This window comes from Salminus brasiliensis, chromosome 22 (genome assembly GCF_030463535.1).
Source record: "Salminus brasiliensis chromosome 22, fSalBra1.hap2, whole genome shotgun sequence".
In the NCBI taxonomy this organism is placed as follows: domain Eukaryota; kingdom Metazoa; phylum Chordata; class Actinopteri; order Characiformes; family Bryconidae; genus Salminus; species Salminus brasiliensis.
In genome coordinates, this window is record NC_132899.1 from 1,650,459 (window position 1) to 1,665,254 (window position 14,796).

Sequence of the window (14,796 nt, forward strand, 5' to 3'; positions counted from 1 at the left end):
AGTTAAAGTATAAAGTAAAGTATAAAGTAAAGTATAAGTATAAAGTATAAAGTAAAGTATAAGTAAAGTATAAGTATAAAGTAAAGTATAAGTAAAATCACGCTGTTGTTATAATACAGGATACAATTGTTACATTTACAGCATTTAGCTGAGGCTCTTATCCAGAGCAGCTTACAAGGTTACTGGTATTACAGAGGAGGGTCAGTGTAGTGTTAGGAGTCTTACCCAAGGACTCCTTTTGATGTAGGGCAGCACAGTCACCCAGCCCAGGAATCGAACCCCAGCCTCCCACATGGTGTGGCAGCTCACTGGCAGGCAGTGGTGTTAACTGTTGCGCCACACCAACCACATGTTGTTGACCTACAGCTACCATAATAATAATAATCATAATAATAATAGTAGTAGTAGTAGTAGTAGTAATAGTAGTAGTAATAATAATATACATAAACATGTAATATATAATAATATAGTAATAACAGAAGCAGTATTATACTTTAGTTTTAGGCCCTGTATTATATTCTCAGTTTTGATATAAGCTGCCCTGTGGTCTGTCAGCAGCTCGGCTGATTTCCTCACCACTGTCTTTCACTTTTGTAAGAGAGATTAGTTTTGAGTTAAAATCATGTGTATGTCATGTTTATATATGTGTATATATATATATATATCTCGCAAATGAAGACCTCTTGCTTTATATGTGAAGATGTTTGTATATCTTGTGTTTTACTCTCTGAACCAAACACCCCATCATATCGCTTCACTACTGTAACGTCAGAAAGCCCCTCTTAACAGTATTCATCACCATACGGTAAAATATCGTCATATTGCCCAGCTCTAGTACACCACTTATTCCTTGATTCTGGCGCCACGAACTACACTTTTTTTATCATCACTTTTAGAGTGATGAGGGGAGAGAGCGCCATCTACCCACTCAGAGAGAGCACTGCCAGTTGTGCTCGCTCAGACTCCGGTTGCTGATGGCAAAGCGGCATCGCTCAGGTTTCGAACTAGCGACCCCCGGACATTAGACCGCTGAGCCACTCTGAGCCCAATGTGGTTTCCTAATAATAACAATGACTGCGTTTTTGATTTGATGTAATATTTACTTATTCTTATCATAATTACTCCTCCTTTTTAAATGTGACTTTTATGACTTACTGTGTAAGTAATAATAACAACTATTTTCTGCAGAGTTTTTAATTAACAACTTTTAATTAACTTCATCAGAATGACTTAAATTCCTGTAATAACTACATACGTTCCTGAAATATTGATTTGAGGTTCTGCAATAATAACTTAGTATCTCCGTTTTTCTTCACATGTGTGCGTAATATGTGGGATGTGTGGATAATGCTGATGACATGTATGTTGAGACAGGGAGTGATTTTGATGTCATCATGTTGAGATACTCTTGAAAATTATAGACAACTGAGGACTCTTGGGACGTTTGAAACGTTGAGAACTTGTGAGCGTGAAGTGATTATAGGTGGTGGAGTCGTTGTTGGAGTCATTAAATGAAACATTAAATACATATTGAGTAATTAAGCAAAATCTAACCAACAGAGAGTCAACATAAAAAAAAGAGTCATTCTAAGAGTCAATAAATATAAAATATTTAAAATAAGTCATTATCGTAAAAACACTGTCAGACTTTTGATAAAATATTTTATATTTTGTAAATACATTATTATTTTGAGTAAGTCATTTTTAGTTATTATGAAATCACGCCAGATATATAATTCGTTCATATAAAGTCATTACGTTGAGATACAGAATAAAAGTGTCGACCTACAGCTGCCAAAAACTAAAAATGAGGGGAAGATCGGTGGGAATCAACATCGTAATGTTAACGTTATGTTCAGATGTGTGAATCAGAGTCAGAATTCTCTCTTTTTTCGCCAAGTTTGTTGCACATACAAGGAATTTCACTTAATGTGAGCAACACAAGTAACAAACACAGAGAGAGGAAAATACAGTAAACAATAAATAGAATAAAGAAAAATAAGTTAAAAAAGTTCAAACCTATAAAGTATATTACTTATATATTACACCTTTTCCTGATATAAAGGATATTACTTGTATATAAGTTTTATTATATAAGTAATAAAAGTAATAGATGCTGAAAAAAATGTAAAAAAAAAACATTAATTAGGGCTGTCAAATTGTCAAATTAAGCGTACATTTTTAACGCATAATATTTTTCTTTGATTAATTTATCAATTTTTTAAAATGGGGCTGATTAATTGCTTTTCGTGTTGACCTTTGACCTGGCACATCGTCAGCCGCTCTACTTTGCCGCCTTTAAAAAAAAAAACAAACCAAAAAACAGATGGAACTTTAAATATAAGTGCGGTTCTCTGCAGGTTCTGCAACCGGGAATTGTCCTTCCACCGGAGAACTTCCAGCCTGAAATCTCTCCTCAACCCAAAGCCTTTATCCAGGCTTTACACGCAGACTCAGTACGACCACCGAGACCGACTAACAAACTCAATCGCAAAATGGATTGTGAAAATGGACTGTAGACCAGTTTCGATGGTGGAGGGCCGAGGGCTAGTCGAGGTTTTACAGCTTATAAGCCCAGTCCCAACAGTCTGTACCAGTTATCCATTCACTGACTCACTCTTTTTTTTTTAAATACTTATATAGCAAACAGCAATGAATTAATTTAGATTAATTATCTTGTAGTTAATTAGAATCATTAATTCATTTTTATCGCTTGACGGCACTAAAATAAAAAAAATAAATTGATCTGTAATCAGAAATCTTGTACAGGTATGAGTGCTGCATATCCATATGTGGCCTGAGTAGACGTCTATATACGAACTGTAGCGTGCAGATGTACTGATCTGTGGTTGGTGTACGGCTGTGGTTCAGGTGGGTTGATCTGAGTGGCTCAGCAGGTGTTTTTGAACAGGAAATCTAACTCCTCTAGACTTTGTCCCTCCTGAAGTCCAGCTTGGTAAAAAAATCTGTAAGTTAATAGACAGACTCTCTGACAGCTGCGAGTGAGCGGCCTTCAGCGGCCTTCAGCGGCCTTCAGCGGCCTCGGCTATTCAACATCTCCGGCTTCTTCTCAGCTCATGTGCAGGTTTGGTAGATGTCCAGACTGAGTGTATATGAGTAATCGTCCCTGACCACTGCAGTTTACAAATCTATGGAGAAATTGAGTGGTTTGATGTGAAACAGTTCATTCTCTGTATGTCCTGATCTGTATGTCTCAGTGCTGAGTATGGCTGTATGTACAGTGGTGCCCCCTCAGACTCATCTGTTTACAGCAGCGCTCTAACAGACCACCACACCTGCCGATGCTACAGGAAGCTCGATTTCCATCATTCTGCACAAATTACGAGTCAAACCATTCTCTACAAACGTTTTACGATATTAATATATGTCAGTATTTAGGCACAGTTTGGGTTTATGGATTTACGAGGTGTCTAATCTGCACTGTGGGCTTCCCTGACGTCCCCATAATCTATCTGACCTGATGTTCCTCCATCAGAGCTGTTGGTTCTGAGCTGTTTTTACTGACGGTGCGCCCCCTACTGGCTGCGACTTCAGTTCTGCTGCGTCTGTAACTCCGCCTCTACTGATGATGTAAGTGGAGTGAGGATTTTTCCCACTATTACCGAGCAGTGGGCAGCGGCCTTCCCACTGGTTGCCACGGTGAGAGCTGATTGGCTGGTTTCTATCCTGTGAGCCCACTGCTCACTAAGCCCCGCCTCCACCCCGGCTCTTTATTGACCGCCTAATTGACATTTTTCACCGATGCTGAGAGGACGGAGACCCGCTGATACTGACATTGTCTGTTTCCATGGAAACATCAGCAAACCTTTTGAAGTGTGGAATTGTAGCTAGTGATGATGTTTCACTGTACCGGGAACTGTTCCGTTCAGCACCACAGTCAATAGATCGGACTCGGTGCGTTTCTCTACAAAGATTTCACACCAAACTCTGATTCAGCAGACCAATCAGAAGCAAGAAAAGCCAAAACAATTTGCATATGTTGTTGCTCTTGAGGAAAAACGATATAACATTTATTTAAATTCTGTTTCGCAAGATTGGTCAGAAAACCGTGACCCTTTCCCTGTGCCGGACCCTGCGGCCGGGCTTCCCTGTTTGTGTCCGATCATAAACCTCGGGCTCTCTGGTCTCCTGTGGTCAGGTTCTTTATCTACAGTTGCTGTATGGAGGCCAGTGCCGGCTTTCCGGTGTCAGTTTCCCCGGGAACACACGGAGGACAACATATAGAATTACAGCCCTGACCCCACCCCCCACCCCCCACCCCTCCGCTCAGCTGAGACATTCGGCTCGTCTTTAAAAACAAACCTGTCAGGGGTAAATTAGCACACATGAGATCTACAGTTACACCATATGTCCAAATGTTTGTGGACACCCCTTCTAATGAATGCATTCAGCCGCTTTAAGCTGCACCCACTGCTGACACAGATGTGCAAATGCACACACACAGCTTGTCTAGTCCCTGTAGAGAAGAAGTACTGCCAATAGAATAGGACTCTCTGGAGCAGATCAACATCATGACCCTATTGACTCCATGCTGCCTAATGCCAGGCGTGGGCTAGAGGGGTATAAAGCCCCCCAGCATTGAGGAGCTGTGGAGCAGTGGAAGAGCTGTGTTCTCTGGAATGATGGTGAAGGAGCTCCATCCAGTACTCACTACCGTGTTGCTTAATGCAATCAAATCCTCACAGCAGTGCTCCTCCTCCAGAATCTAGTAGAAAGTCTTCTTCTCTGGACAGTAGAGACAGTTACTCCAACAGAAGCAGGATCAGCTCTTTTAATACCCTTGATTTCAGAAGAAGCACTGAATGAGCAGGTGTCCCAATACTTTTGTCTGTACAGTGTTGGACTGAATGTAGCGTTGGCCAGTGCAGCCATTTGATTACTGTTAAAAGCAAACGCGGCGTTACACAGCAGCAGTTCTGGAGAGAGGTTCTCCTCCTGCAGCTCCACCACCAAACCTCCATAGTGCAGTAGCAGCAGCAGCAGCGCTCCGGCCCAGAGTGGGAATGACGGAGACGCCCTTCTCCCTGATCCAGTCAGTGGAGCGTCAGCATGATCCTGCTGAGTTAAGGTGGAGCTGATACTGAGTACTGATTAAGGGTGTTTCTACTGGTTGAACACACTCCTCCCGTACTCTTAAACTTTTTTTTTTTATATAAATGGACATACAAAGCCTAAACATCACCATTAAAGTGTGTATTTATTATTATTAATGTTATTATTGTTATTAACAGCTGCATGTGTTTTGTCTTTTCCTCTTTCCAGCAGCTTGCTGCCTGCCTGCTCTCTGTAGGTGACATCAGCACTGGTGTGAGAGTGTGTGTGTGTGTGTGTGTGTGTGTGAGAGAGAGAGTGTGTGTGTGTGTGTGTGTGTGTGTGTGTGTGAGAGAGTGAGTGTGTGTGTGTGTGTGTGTGTGTGTGTGTGTGTGTGAGTGTGTGTGTGAGTGTGTGTGTGATCATGACGGAGCTGGGTGTGAAATGGGCCTGTGAGTACTGCACCTACGAGAACTGGCCGTCTGCTATCAAATGCACCATGTGTCGAGCTCAGAGGCCCAACGGCACCATCATCACGGAGGAGCCGTTTAAGGGCGGCTCCATGCTGGACCCTCCGCATGGCGACTTGGGCAGCAGCAGCCTCCTGATCTGCCCGGACTCCAGCGCAAGGCCTCGCGTCCGCCAAGCCCAGTCCACCGAGCCCAGCGGCAAGTGGTCCTGCCACCTGTGCACCTACCTGAACTGGCCTCGCGCCGTCCGGTGTACACAGTGTCTGTGCCAGAGGCAGCGCTCCTGCAGCCCCACCGAAGCGCCCCAGACCTCCGGCTCAGGCCTCAGGTACTCCCTTTGGGTCTGATTAATAAGATGCACGTTTTGTTAAATGTCTTAGTGAAGCCGTTTTGGGACTGATCTGTCTCCCACCCTTAGATCTAGATCTGGACCAGTGCCCCCTGTGGACCCGTGTGAGGAGTACAACGACAGGAACAGACTGAACACTCGCGCTCAGAGGTGGATCTGTGCGGCCTGCACGTATGAGAACTGGCCCAAGTCGCCGCGCTGCGTGGTGTGTGACCACCCGCGGCCCAACGATGCCATCCAGCTGATGGAGCCGGACCAGCTGTCTCCAGTAATCAACGAGCAGGACCGCGTGCGCCCCCCGCGGGCCGGAGGAGTGTGTGGGCCGGTGGGCCAGCGGCGGTCTCCGCCCATGTCCAAACGGGACTCGGAGGTGCAGATTCAGGACATTCAGTGTATCGAACTGGCGGCTGGAGCCCAGGGCAGCAAGGAGGAGCTGGAGATGGACTTTAAAAAGCTCAAGCAGATCAAGAACCGCATGAGGAAGAGTGACTGGCTGTTCCTCAACGCCTGTGCAGGTAAGGAGGGCGTGCTGTAGTCATTGTGAGGCCAGAAATTGGCAATGCCTCATACTTATGCATCATAGCTTGTTGAGGAGACAGGGAGGTCTGAGTTACTTTCCATTAACTGTCAAAAACAGGTCAGGCCAGCAGATTTCACCCTGAGCAAGGTTCTCTCTGCTATCCAAACAGTGTTCTACAGCGTAGCTGGTTGACTAAACCTATGCAGATGCCGTGCTAAGGCAGGGCTTCTCAGTCTTGACCACCAGGGGCGTTGAACAGCGCTCCTACATGCAGTTCCTGAAACCTGAATCCTGAATCGGAGGAATATCGCTGCTAGCATGTAGTCGTTCCCCAGAGACTACCGTCTCCTAGGCCGTTGTATTCTATCAAATTCTACCAGTGATCATCCTACTCGGATGGTGGAGCTTTCTCAGCACAGCTGTGACACTGATATAGTAGCATGGGTACAAGCATATTAGGCACAGCAGGAACAACCACTGGCCACTTTATTAGAAACCCCTCAATTGTGGCACCACATTGCTGGTGTTCAGTTAGAGACTGTAACATGTTGGAGATTTTTGTGGAGTTTTGTGTGTGTGTGTGTGTGTGTGTGTGTGTGTGTGTGTGTGTGTGTGTGTGTGAAAGTGAGACTACTAACCGTTGTGAATGGAGCGGTGACCAGCCCCAGTATTGTCGTGCCTCACTCTCACTGTGTTGTATGATGTAATGGTGCGAGGACTGTGCTATGCCTGGAGCATTAACACACTGCTCACTATTGTCCTTTGTTCACTCTCAGTGAGTGTGTGTGTTGTTCTCTTACCCTGTAACCTCGCTCTGGACAGTGTGGGTCGATTTGGATTTGTAAACACGAACATGAATATAGAATGATCTAAATGGTCACTTTGTATAATCTCCATAGAATATCACTGACCAATAGAACGGATGCTCTGGAGCAGCCATGATCACAGCCCTCCTGTCACCATGCCCGATGCTGAGCATCACCCACAGGGGTGTACGGCCCCCCTTATAAGCTTTGAGCTCTCTGGAGTGTTGGAGCTCAATGCAGGACCTTTGGGCTGAGTTAGAGTGGCAGAACTGATCATCCGACGTCAGCACCTGACCTCACTGGTGTTCTCACTCTCATACTGAATACAATCAAATCAACTCCATTACCCACAGCAATGTTCCAATAACTAGTGTACAGCATTCCCAGAAGAGTAGAGGCTGGTACTGCAGCAGGGGGGGTGGTGTAACTCCTGGGTAATACCCTTGATCTCAGAAGAAGTGCTGGAGGAGCAGGTGTCCACATACTTTTGGACACAGTGCAGGTTGTTGTACTGCTTTACTTTGAATGGGAGCAGTTATTTAGTTAGTTAGTTTTTTAATGACCTGCTCATTAAGTAAATGCTTTAGAAGTACTTACTCATTGAGTAGATGCTTATGGAGTCCATGGAGTAGTTATCTTTGATTACTGAGGCTAAATACTCCATACTCTCTAGATTGAGCGCATGCTAATGGAGTACATTGAGTACATACTTATTAAGTACATGCTTATTAAATACATGCCTATTAAGTACAGTGAGTAATTATCTATCATTCTCATGGACTAAATTAAATACATACTTATTAAGTCTATGCACATTAAGTACATTGAGTACATGCTGCTAAAGTACATGTTAAAGTACATTTAAGTACATGCTTATTAATTAAAAAGTTCATTAAGTACAGTGAGTACATGCCTAATATATACAGTGAGGAGTTATCTTTGATTAGAGTAAATACTCCATACTGACTGCATGCTTATTCAGTACATTGACTACATGCTTATTCAGTACACTGACTGCATGCTTATTCAGTACACTGACTGCATGCTTATTCAGTACATTGACTGCATGCTTATTCAGTACATTGACTGCATGCTTATTCAGTACACTGACTGCATGCTTATTCAGTACATTGACTGCATGCTTATTCAGTACACTGACTGCATGCTTATTCAGTACACTGACTGCATGCTTATTCAGTACATTGACTGCATGCTTATTCAGTACATTGACTGCATGCTTATTCAGTACATTGACTGCATGCTTATTCAGTACACTGACTGCATGCTTATTCAGTACACTGACTGCATGCTTATTCAGTACACTGACTGCATGCTTATTCAGTACATTGACTGCATGCTTATTCAGTACACTGACTGCATGCTTATTCAGTACATTGACTGCATGCTTATTCAGTACACTGACTGCATGCTTATTCAGTACACTGACTGCATGCTTATTCAGTACATTGACTGCATGCTTATTCAGTACATTGACTGCATGCTTATTCAGTACACTGACTGCATGCTTATTCAGTACATTGACTGCATGCTTATTCAGTACACTGACTGCATGCTTATTCAGTACACTGACTGCATGCTTATTCAGTACACTGACTGCATGCTTATTCAGTACATTGACTGCATGCTTATTCAGTACATTGACTGCATGCTTATTCAGTACTTGCTCATTGAGTAGATGCTCATGGACTCCATGATCTTTGATTACTTAGAGTAGATACTCCATACTCTCTACTTTAAGTACATGCTTAAGTACATCAACAACATGCTTATTAGGTAAACTGAGAGGATAATCTTTGATAATCTTTGATACTCGTTGAGGCCACTGAGTACCTACTTTTGAGTACATACTTTTTAAATACTTGCTTATTAAATCCATTGAGTTTCCCTTGTAAATCAGCATGTGCTCGAAAAGTATCTACTTCTATGTACTTAACATGGATGAGCTACTCCTGTGTAATTGAGTAGCTTAATACTAAAGTAAGAAGTAAATCATTTAAAACAATAATAAAAAAAATGCATTTAATAATCAAATGAAAGGGCTGCAGGATCCCTGGAGATGATTAGAGATGAAATGAAAGGTTTTAGGGATCGTTGGTTTAACACGGTTCTGGTTCTGGTTCTGTTAGGAGTGGCTGGGCTGGTGTTTTGTGGGTGGAATTCCTGCTGTAATCAGTTGAACAGAGCAGTGTTGGTCTGCGGGCCCCTCAGCACTGTCTGAATGAAGACTCTGTATGAGGGTACCAGGCTGGTACGTCCTGACCGGATGAAATCACACACAGGGTCTGGGCTCGGCACAGCCTTGTGTTTTAATGCTGTTCCTTTAAGCTAATTGCTGATTTAATAATAGGCAAAAAAAATCATTATTTTATTACTTATATTATTATTTGTTTGTCAGCTGCTGATGTGTAATACCTTTTATAGTGTAGTGAATGAGCTTGTGTTTCTATGGTGTGTGTGTGTGTGTGTGTGTGTGTGTGTGTGTGTGTGTGTGTGTGTATTGGCCTCCTTCTCTCAGGTTCTGAATGCGCTGTACAGTGCGGTTCTCCCGCTGGTAAAACGGAGTGGCTCCACCATAGATCAGTTCCTAATCAGCCGTAATTTGAGAAAACGTGGTGCGAGTGTTTACAGCAGCAGCAGAAAATGGGTAAACATCTGAAGGACAAGCAGCTCTAACACAGTGAGAACTCTAGAACCACAGATATTACATCATTTCGGGTTCTCATGTTCCACTGTAAAATAGTCCCACACTGCATTTACATTTACATACACAATTACAGCATTCAGCAGACGCTCTTCTCCACGACTTACAGAAGAGCTTCACTGTTTACTCAGAAAACACCCTCAGCTAGTTTGTAGAGGCTAGAATCCAGAAGATCCTCTAATCTTAGACTCTACCAAACACAAGTCAGTATGGAGACCATAGTACTCTTCTCTTCGCCTGAGCACTCTCAGAAGAGGAGGGTCTTCAGTCTGGGTTTGAGGACAGTAAGCGTTGGACTCTGCCGTTTGGACACCCAGGGGAAGTTTGTTCCACCACTTCGGTGCAGGACAGTAAAAAGTCTGGACGCTCGTCTTCCGTGGATTTTGAGGGATGGCGGGTCGAGCCGAGCCGTACTTGAAGCTGGAAGGGCTCTTAGTGCAGATCGGCTTTTGACCATCACCATCAAGTACGGAGGGGCTGGCTGGACCAGTCTTGGCTTTGTAGACCAGAGTCAGGGGTTCGAGTCTGATGAACAGGCAGCAGACTCGGACTCGCAGACTCTATACAGTAATGTAGCTGATGTAGGATTTGAAATAGAATAGAGACGCTGGTGTAGATTTGACGGTGCACTGAGAGGTTGTGTGAGTTGCTCTGGGTACGAGGCTCTGTCTAATACTGTATAAGTGAGTGTGCAGTGGGGGAGAGTGCAGAGGGTAGTGAGACCAGCGGCTGTTACTTTAATACACTCCATTCAGTTCATTTATACCAGAAAACGACCCGCCGGTACATTAATGACCCTCATTCATTTATTGTAGCGGTAAACTGAGCTGTGTGTGTGTTTGTGTGTGTGTGTGTGTGTGTGTGTGTGTGTTTGTGTGTGTTTGCTGTGGACGCTGTACTGCTTTGCTCTACAGAGGCTATAAATAAGTTGGGCATGTGCACCTGGCCAAAAAATGACCCCCAGCTTGTAAACAGTGATCACTCAGATCTGTGGGGGCGCGTGCCTGCACATGATCACATGGTCCTGTGTGCAGGCTGCGAATTTTCACTGTGTGTGTGTGTGTGTGTGTGTGTGTGTGTGTGTGTGTGTGTATACACTGCCTGTCAGAAGTTTTCCTCATATATGTCCATCCTCGCACCCGTCCATAGTCATACCCATTCCCCCCTGTTGAGCAGTGTATTTCCCACAGTGCACCGGGGTGACAGACCGTTTGCCATTATGCCCACTTGTCACATAGCCTTTGGTTTAATGGCGGTCGCAGTGTCAGATTATGGCTGTTCATCGTATTGCTGCTGCTAGCAGGCCCGGCCCGGCCCGGCCCGAAGTGCTTCAGACGCTAATGCATTAAGCTACTCCAGCCGTCTGCTGTCCTGCGTTACCAGTGATGACAGGAACAACAGGACAGGCGGAGCCGAGTCTGAGTCTCGCCGCAGCGGCACGAGTGACACGATTACTTTACTGTGCTAAAGGTGACTGGATTTGTATAGTAATGTATTTATTTACAGTGTTTATAATCTGAAGAGATAAGTACTCCAAATTAAACTGAAAATAAAACAAAATAAAAACAATAAATCAATAAAGGCAAATAATTAATAATTAATGAATTAATCAAATATACTATATATATATATATTTGGAGTTCTGCATTCTAAGCAAAACACTTCTGTATGGTACTGAAATGGGTTCTTTAATTCGTTAGCAACGTTAGTGGAACCCTGTTTTAATTAACGCTTGACCACACAGGCCAGCAGCACAGATGACTGGACTGTCTGCAGTAGCCAGAGAATCTGCTGGGTGAGAAGTGTACGGGACGTCCTGTCCAAGGCATCTTCCGCCCCGGCTCTAATAACACTTGCTTGGATTTGTCCCCAGCACTAGTTTGTGTTTATCCACACACACACACACACACACACACACACTCCTCTACAGTAGTCAGAGCGCCTCAATACGTACCTGTTTTTCCTGCTCCTGCACACCTGAGTAATGACTAAACCGTCTCTGAAAAAAAGAGCCCACACGCCTAATGCAGAGTGCAGAATGCCCGGGGGTCCGGGACCGAACTCCACCGGCCTAATGTGATGTGAACCAGCTGATAACCCTGCCTGATTGACAGCACACTCCTTTTCTCTTTTACCTGTGACGTCTGTCAACCAGAGCAGAAGGTCAAGGTGGAGCAGAGCATGACTGGGTTCAGCAGTTCAGCAGCTGTCAAAGCTGAGATACTTTCAGAATAGGGTCCCAGGCCTTTAGCTAACCTTGGGAACCCTGGAATTCTGCAGTCATGCCGAGGAACAGCAGCACATAATATATACAAACCAGTCATCTACAGTGTCTCCTGTCTGTCCAGGGCTGGATCGACAGATCAGTCAGTGAGTGAAGAACGGTCAGTTCTTGTCTGCATGAGCAGGACCTACTTAGTACCACTACCCAATATTAATGCTCTGGCTGACCGGCGTGTAGTCTTTCACATGAGTTTAATCATATTCAGTGTATAGCTGATAATGCACACCTCACATCCCCCGCAGAGATGACTCATGTATAGAGCTGCAACTATCGAATAGTTTTGGAATCGAGGGTTCTGTACATTTTTTTTCAGCGATGAATCGGATAAATCATAGTTTTGTGTTTTTATCAGTAGTGTGTTCTGCAATGTGATAGGTCCCTTAAAATGAGCAAGCAACTGGCTGTTATTCCTCACAAAAGGTTTTCATTCAAACCCAAAGCTTAAAATCTTCGGCTTATTGGCTCGTTAATGAGGAAATATGATTAACGACTGCAATGCAAATATAGGTTAGCCTAATTGTCCATAATTGTTTAATGTTGATTAAAAAACTGTCCTCAGTTTAGCAGATTCCACAAACAAATAATTAAATATGGCATGTGTGAAAGTAATGGCACATTTCAAAGTATTAATGTTTCATTGTTTTCAGTCCGTTTTTTTTTTTTTAGGCAAATTAATAATAATAAAAAAAAACATATTTAAGTTCCTGTGCAGGATTTATTCACTGATTTACACTCAGGACATCAGCAGTGTGTAATTTGTGCAGGGGGCGTACAGTTTTGCAGCGCTGCAGGCATGACTCAGTGGACTTTGTGCAGACTAAGACTAAGTTGAGCTGAGTGGATTAATTCTGCCAGATTTAAAACAGTCCCTGGCGCTGTGATCCGGACAGTGAGCGTTGGAGGCTACTGAAGCTTTGATTTGGTTGTATTTGATACGCAATTTGGACAAAAGTATTGGGACACCTGCTTATTCATTGTTTCTTCTGAAATCATACGTAGAGTAAAGTAACAGTCTCTACTGTCTTTCTAAGGCTTTCTACTATATCTACTAGCATTGCTGTGAGTTTCAGGATGTTGGATGATCACCACAACACCTTAAGTATTGGATGGAGCTCCACCACCATTATTCATCATTTCAATGCTGGGGGGCTTCATACCCCTCTAGTCCACACCTGGCATTATTAGGCAGCATGGAGCCAATAGGGTCATGATGTTGATCTGCTCCAGAGAGTCCTATTCTATTGGCAGTACTTCTTCTCTACAGGGACATATAGTGTATCTAGAAAGGTTGTTGGTGGGACATTGAGCTCGTTTTCGGTTGGTTGGTTTTGATATTCATAGATGTATTGCGTAGACACTTTATTGGAAAGACTAGTACAACTATTAGTAAAATGACAAACATCGTCTTTGATTATTGACTGATGATCGGCCTAATTATCCGACACCCGATCCAGCTAATTTTGTTAATATCTAGGCCGATATCTGATCCTAATATTGGATCGGTGCATCCCTATTTTTTTTACAGTGTATGATCAGAAAGTCGGACTCTCGCTCTGACCTCCCTCTAAGGGACACGTGCACACATGCATTCCTGGACAAGCTGAGGTGGTAGAGTAATACTACAGAATTTTACACTAATATGGGGAGGGGGGGTGATTTGGTACAGATATTAAATCACAGTATTTAAAGACTATTTATTTGATACACAATATTAATTGTGATATTTTGACCTGTAGATGAAATGCACCAGTAGCTGTAGATTCTTTAACCCTGCTATACTGAGTACAGAATCTGCTGCACTCCATCTAATTAAACAGCACTAATTACACTGAAGATCTCCACGATATACGCTCGCTTTTTAATTAAGTATATCATTAGACCTGCCCACCCAATTTAAAGCTGCTATAACAAAGTAGAAATATTACACACTGCTGCTTTAATGAGTGATGTCTGTGTGTTTGGTGTCGTCGTGTTCGTACATTTTTAGGGATGCCCTTAGTCGTATCTGCATTAGAGAACTTCTACTCAAACAGCTCCAGAAATCGCCCCGTAGATGAGTCATCCTCCGTGTTTTGGACCTGGCTGCTCATACGCTGCCCACGAAGTGCAGAAAAACACACAGTTCCACCTGATATTTCACACAGTCATTTCCCTCAGTAACCATGAGCTTCTCCAGCATGTCGATCAGACCATCATGATGGCAGTCGAGCAGCACTGCTGTGTCTGATCTACTCCCATCAGCGCAACACACACTGACACACTCGCCACCACCATGTCCGTCAGTGTCCCTGCAGTGCTGAGAATGACCCTCCACCCAAACACTGCCCACCTGCTCTGTGCTGAAAGGAGGCTGATAACAGAGTCTGCAGAGAAACTACAGGTGTCCAAATCCAGTTATTTTACCATGTAATCAGATCTGAGCCTCTTAATGCTGAGTATCAGCCGATACCGATCAGATCTGATCAGATCTGATCTCTCTCTGTGTGTATAAATAATAATCCAGCTCCTCAGTTTAGATCAGACGAGCTGCTGATTAATCTGATCAGTAAAATCTCTTTATTTTCAGGATCAGATTCTATAATCAGACGTTCTG

At 43.5% G+C, this 14,796-nt stretch overlaps 1 protein-coding gene across 1 annotated transcript in view; it reads left to right on the top strand.

Moving 5' to 3' along the window:
* Window positions 1-6,406, top strand: part of zranb1a (zinc finger, RAN-binding domain containing 1a) — a 9,780-nt gene extending 3,374 nt beyond the window's left edge. The window contains exons 2-3 of the mRNA XM_072667093.1: window positions 5,284-5,850; window positions 5,941-6,406. Of these exons, the coding sequence (XP_072523194.1) occupies window positions 5,477-5,850; window positions 5,941-6,406 (840 nt within the window). The 5' untranslated portion in view covers window positions 5,284-5,476. The remainder of the gene's footprint in view (window positions 1-5,283; window positions 5,851-5,940) is intronic.
* Window positions 6,407-14,796: the final 8,390 nt, after the last annotated feature.